This window comes from Frankliniella occidentalis, unplaced genomic scaffold (genome assembly GCF_000697945.3).
Source record: "Frankliniella occidentalis isolate FOCC.00 unplaced genomic scaffold, Focc_3.1 Scaffold28, whole genome shotgun sequence".
In the NCBI taxonomy this organism is placed as follows: Eukaryota; Metazoa; Arthropoda; class Insecta; order Thysanoptera; family Thripidae; genus Frankliniella; species Frankliniella occidentalis.
Window position 1 is genome coordinate 1213683 of NW_026267158.1, and position 5840 is coordinate 1219522.

The following is a 5840-nucleotide window of genomic DNA, read 5'->3' on the forward strand; positions in this document are numbered from 1 at the left end:
GTTGTAGCTGTGTAGGTTTGTTTTGTTACACTTGCCAATTTTGTCATGGTGGTCCTGCACTACACCTGTTTTTCTTTTCCCCCTTGGCCCGGGCTGCCTGGGGTGGGCTTTGCCCCCCTCCCCCTCTCCTCCAACCCTCTCCTTTCCAACCCCTGCAGCTCCGAGCCCTCAGGTGAGGGGAAGGGAGGATAAAATGTGGAGCATGGTACGGACTGGCTCCGCTCCGGGCGTCGCGGCACCCTCGGCAGTACAGCACCGACTGGGGCCGAACTAAGAATGTACTAATCAAGAGAGCACAAGCACATCATGTCGAAGGCGCCTAAGCTTCCCTTTGATTTCTTTTTAGACGGTCCACAAGACTCCCCAAGACTTTGCTCTCTACCGGAGAACAAAGTGCCCCCACCCCTTCCCCTCCCTCCTCACTCTATCCTAGCACAGGGACACAAAGGGCGCTCGGTTTATTCAAGATCCATATAGAACACGATCCAAACACAGTTTCGCGCTGTTTGTTTGTGGTTCTACACGTTTCTCACTAGGCAACAAATCAGCTCCCCGTGTTTCACACTCCCCACACAACATGGAAAAGTAAATGTGCTTGAAGGTGTACCCACAATGAACATCTCACGAGGGAACGTTTCTGATCACGTCTGCTGCTCGCTGCTGGGTAGGCTAGCCCGCCAAGCAGCTGTGTGAAGTCGACGGCCTGCCCAGAGCTGCCCAGAGCGCCCAGGAGTGCGGTGGCGTCGGGCAGGAGAGCGTCTGTACCTCGCTTCCCCTTTGGGAAAAGCTTATTGTAGGAACACCTTAATGGAATCCACGTAAACCCACACCCACACATCGAGTCTAGAGGCTCAAGCTTGAGGTCTCAAGATCGAGGACTCTCGCAATTAACGCGGCAAGGCCGTCCCTCACTAGTCTGCTGTTATTTTCTTCGTTTCGCTGCCAACATGCACTATAAAAAAAACCGTTTTACCAGTTTACAGAACTGGTCAAACGACCAGTTTAAAGAACAAGTCAAAAGACCAGTTTACAGAACAGGTCAAATGCTTTTTTTTCGTCGAAGACATCACAAATTGTCAATCACTACTCTAATGTGTGTGTGCTGGAGGTTGGCCACACCACCTTACCGCAATTGGGCTGTTGAATTTCGCGCTGCGCCCTGAGAAGCTGTCAGAAGATGCTGGGACAAAAACCGTCGGTTGACTTGACTGGTGTATAGGTCAAACGCTTGTTTTTCATGTAAGACTTTATTATAAGAAATAACAAATAGTCAATCAAGCTGTGAAAATCTAAAGGAAAATGGCAGAGGCGGAAGTTGTACCTGAGGCTGAGGAAAATTTGGTGGGGACCCAGCGTGCTGCTGCAGAAATGGTGGACGAAGAAGACACCGATGAATTTTTTACGCCCATATCACCTGTTTCTTACTGGGGTCGTCTTTATCCTGCCGATTTCGTCAACGTAAAATTTCATGGTATGTTTCTAACTTAACGTTATGTTACAGTCACAACTTGTTTGTTTTCCATTTGTGTGCCGTACCAAAATGATCAACCATTTTTGACTGTTTGCTATTCAACCTGCTCACTGTCTTTCTCTTTTAGACCTTGTCGAGAATGAGGTGACTGTAGGCAAACTGTCCAAATGTGATATCACTATCAGATCCAATGAAGTTCCTAGTAAAGTCCTTTCTGTTGTTAGTCGGCAGCACTTTACAATCCGCAGAACTCAGGGAGTTGACAGATTTGGTGCTATTACCTGTAAAATAGTTTTAGAAGATCTGAGCATGAATGGAACTTATGTAAATGGTGAAAGGATCGGAAAAGGAAAGATGAAACATCTTCCTGATAACTGTGTTATTGCCGTCGGCTGCCCTCAAAATAGGAGTATGTTAATACAATCTTAAAAATGCATTTGGTTTACTTTCAGTTGTTGACTTTTTTATTTTGTTTTTCTAGTTTTCTATTTTAAAGATGCATCTGATGGATTAGTTGATGACAAGCTGCCTCCAGCAATTAATAAAAATTATCATACAAGTGTGCAACTAGGATCAGGAGCATATGGAGTAGTTACCCTAGTATTTTCTAAGGTATATTTGTATTTAATTGGCGGATTACTGCTCAATGTCTCATTTACTTGGTCCTATGGCTAGTTCTGTTTTTTCTTTATGTATATTGCAGGAAAGTGGAAGAGGATATGCCATGAAGACAATAATTAAAAATAGTAATCCTGGTAATAAAAATAGAAAAGCAAAGAGTGAAGTAGCAACTTTAAATAATGAAATCAAAATTCTTAGAAAAGTAAACCATGTGAGTCCTTTTATTATAATTTTAAACTGGTTTCTAACAGTACATGTTGCCATTACTTAACATCTATTTTTTTATGTCTAATTTTTCAGCCTAATGTAATAAGACTAGTTCATGACGAGGACTGGCAAAATCAAAAATATTTATTTATTGAATTGATGAGAGGTAATGACTTATTTGCTCGCATAAGTGACAGCAAAAGATTAACTGAGAGGCAGTCAAAATTATATTTTTATCAAATTGCGTCCGGTGTCAGATACCTTCATTCAATTGGAATTGTACACAGAGATCTCAAGGTATGTATTTACGCGACCTGGCCGTGAATCTTATTTCATTTTATAGACTTTAACTTTAGAATTTGTATTTCTCAATTTGACTTTCAGCCTGAAAATGTATTGCTTGCTACAGAGGATGAGGACACTATTGTGAAAATTTCAGACTTTGGTCTCTCTAAGGTTGTAAATTCAATGACATTCACCAAGAGCCTTTGTGGAACAAAATTGTACGTTGCTCCTGAAGTTCTGGAGTCCCGGGGATCCAAGAAATATACTGCTCAAGTTGATGTTTGGTCAATGGGAGTAATTTTGTTTGTATGGTAAGAAAAATATCTAAATCAATTTCTGTTCCTTTTCTTTTATACTGTGTACTTTTTATGGAGTAATGGAATTTATCCATCTCTTTCAAGCTTGTCAGGGCAAACTCCTTTCTGTAGTGAGAGGAAAGGTTTGTGCATGGAAGAACAAATTAAAAAAGGCATGTATACTATGAATGTGGACCACTGGGAGTGTGTTTCTTTGCAAGCCAAAAAACTTGTGCGGCAAATGTTGACTACCAATCCAGTTAAACGCATAAACATTTCTGCCCTCTTTGAAGATCCATGGCTTAAGGTATGAAAGACTAGGTTTAGTTTCAATAACAAAAACCACGTGTCTTTATGCTTCCCCTGTGGGTTTTTTTTCCACCTGTTTCTTAGTGACTTGCAAAAGTGAAAATATTTATGATCTTTTTTCCCCTAATCATCAACAGGATCAAGAAATGTTATCAAAGGTTCAACAGCTCATTTCCGATTACACTCTGCGAAGCCTTGGTAAGGAGAATGAGCCAGTTTTACCTGTTGAGGAAGACGTGTCCCTAAGCCCTAAGCCAGCAAAAATCACATTGCGATCGGCAACCTCTGATTCATCTCCACCAAGGAAGCGAAGGAGACTCATTTAGTCTGTCCCTGTGAACTCTTTTACTTTGCAATTTTTATCACAAATGCAACCTTAATTTGACTTGGCTTGGCAAAGAAGAATTTCTGTTCCTTTAATTTTCTTGCCCATATCTTAATTTTCTTTTGTTTTCTCAAAATATTAAGTTCTATTATTTTGAATCTATTATGACAGGTTTTCTTTCTTGTACTGATATTTCAGTTTATTTCTATGTTTTATTTCACCTGCAAAGTAAGGGCTTCCTCTTTCTAATTTGTATGTGATGTTAGTTGTAATGATCAATGAAACTAGTCAAACAGTTGACTGAAAAAATAAAGCTTGTCGAGATTGTTTTGAATTTGTGTTGATATGTCTTTTACCAGAGAGTTGTTGAGCGCTTGGGAGGGAAAACAATCTGTTTTTAAGTTCACAAATCAACAATGTGATGCGTTACAATGTAAATTAGAACTATTTTATATATTGACAAGAGAAACAATTTCAATAATTAATAGTACATATGCAGTCAGGGAAAACAGGAGTAAACAAATACCACTTCACAAAGATGTACCAGTCTGTTTCTTGGGCTTGGGAAGAGGGACTAAGTTAGGAACAAAATGCATTTTTCAATGCTTACAAGCTTAATTTTACTATCACAGTTAGAAGCTTAAAGTTAAGGTATTACAGGTTGAGCAGTCTAAATTAAATGAGTTAGTTTTCAACCATCTTACTTTTTCCTTCAGGAAAGGGTGTGTGAGCACTAGTTGTAATTTTTAATATTATAACATGAGGCGTCCAACTTCTTCGGCATTCATATCACCTTCATCAGTGTGATGTCTTGAAGGCAATGGTACCGTTGTCGAGTCTGGGTTAAGAAATCTGTAAAGTATGCGACGCTATGAGCTTGGTTCAAGAGTTTCAGTTCGGTTGGGGTGAGGGATGAACTTACGCGTGAGAGGCTGCCTGGCGCGTGTTGAGGGACGGCGCGGAGGGCCTTCCCCAGCTGATGGGCGAGCTCAGGCGGACGGGGCCGGCGGGGTAGCGAGGCGGTGAGGGCCGCGGCGAACCGTGGTGGAGGGCGGCGGGGGCGGCAGCCACCCTGACGGGGCCGTCGTCCGTGAGCACCGAGTAGGCGGGCCCCGCCTGCGCAGCCTGCGCCTGCTGGTGGTGCAGGAGCGAGTACTCCTCGCTGAAGGCTCCTCCCTCCTCGTCGTCCGCGAGCAGGACGTGCGGGAGGCGCCCGACGCCGCCCGCCCCCGGGCCGCTCTGCAGCTTCTCGGCCGTACCCGGGTCCGCCAGGATGCTCCGGGCCATGTCCGACTTGGAGCGGGCCGCGAGGAGCGTCGACTGGCTCAGGCCGTAGCTGGCCAGCGCGGCGCCCCCGTGGCGCCGGGGGGCGGGTTCGGCCTCGGCAGGGGCGGCCTCCGCGGGGGCGTCCGCCAGCATGTCCTCGTCGATGGCGACGCAGCGCCGGTAGTAGTCCTGGTTGCGGCGGCGCGGCGGCGGCGGCGGGTGGCACGCGGCGCAGTGCGTGTCCCGCGTGGCGGTGCAGTCCCTGGCGGCGAACAGCCCCGACCCGCACCGCGAGCACAGCAAGCAGGCCGTGCGCGCCGAGTGATGCGCCGAGTAGGCCTCGCCCTCGCGGCACGGCGAGCAGGCCGTGTCCAGGCCGCCCCCGCAGCGCCTCTCCACTCCCCAGCCCGGCGGGCAGCGCGCGCACCGCGTGGGGCCGCGGGGGCCCGCCGTCGAGGGGTCCGTCAGCCACGAGGCGTGGCGGGCGCGCCGACCGGAGACCTGCAACAGACACAAAGGGTTGTTACACACACAGTTGCGCACCGCCTCCATCACACCACCCTCCCTTCCCCCGACTGCAGCGGGCAGGTGCAGATGGGGAGAGGCGCCCTAACTCAAGTTACGCCCGTCGAGGTCGTTGGCGCTGTTAGTTTTCTGTTATCACTCGCCCGTATCGGGTGTCCACGGCACGGCCCTCCGGCCCCAGCTCGAGCTGGTCCTGGTCCCCGCCCTTGTAGCCCCTGCAGTTGGCTCTACCTTGTTATTAGACCGCAACACATAATGGCCAGCGGGCGGGCGGGGGCGGGCTGCCCCGCCACAGGTAAGCGCGAGGTGTGGGGAAGAAGCGGTCGGAAGTGTCGCGCATCCGGCCTTGGAAACATTATATACACGGAAAAAAGAGATGCGCGTTTTTCTAAAAGGAGGAAACGAGTTCGGGGTGTGAACTTCCTCCTTCTTAACCCCCCCCCCCCTACCAGCCTTTTTTCTGGGGAAAGGGGGGAGGGTAAAACGGCAGTCCGTTGAAACATGAGTGTGCGGCGAGTATCTTTACCAACGGCCA

General features: G+C 47.4%; 3 protein-coding genes across 3 annotated transcripts in view; 1 reads left to right on the top strand and 2 right to left on the bottom strand.

The window, feature by feature from the left end:
- LOC113202870 (hepatocyte nuclear factor 3-beta-like) overlaps positions 1–5840 on the bottom strand; it is a 14588-nt gene that overhangs the window by 4604 nt on the left and 4144 nt on the right. The gene's annotated exons all lie outside the window — the stretch shown is intronic.
- On the top strand, positions 1145–3848 carry LOC113202880 (ovarian-specific serine/threonine-protein kinase Lok-like). Its single transcript, XM_026417324.2, has 8 exons — positions 1145–1471; positions 1599–1880; positions 1953–2083; positions 2175–2303; positions 2393–2596; positions 2684–2895; positions 2986–3187; positions 3327–3848. Exons 1-8 carry the CDS (start codon positions 1300–1302, stop codon positions 3513–3515), a joined length of 1521 nt encoding a protein of 506 aa, XP_026273109.2. The 5' UTR covers positions 1145–1299; the 3' UTR covers positions 3516–3848.
- On the bottom strand, positions 3931–5278 carry LOC113202881 (uncharacterized). The gene is made up of 2 exons (XM_026417326.2): positions 4437–5278; positions 3931–4366 (listed from the first exon to the last, which is right to left on the bottom strand). Exons 1-2 carry the CDS (start codon positions 4931–4933, stop codon positions 4267–4269), a joined length of 597 nt encoding a protein of 198 aa, XP_026273111.1. The 5' UTR covers positions 4934–5278; the 3' UTR covers positions 3931–4266.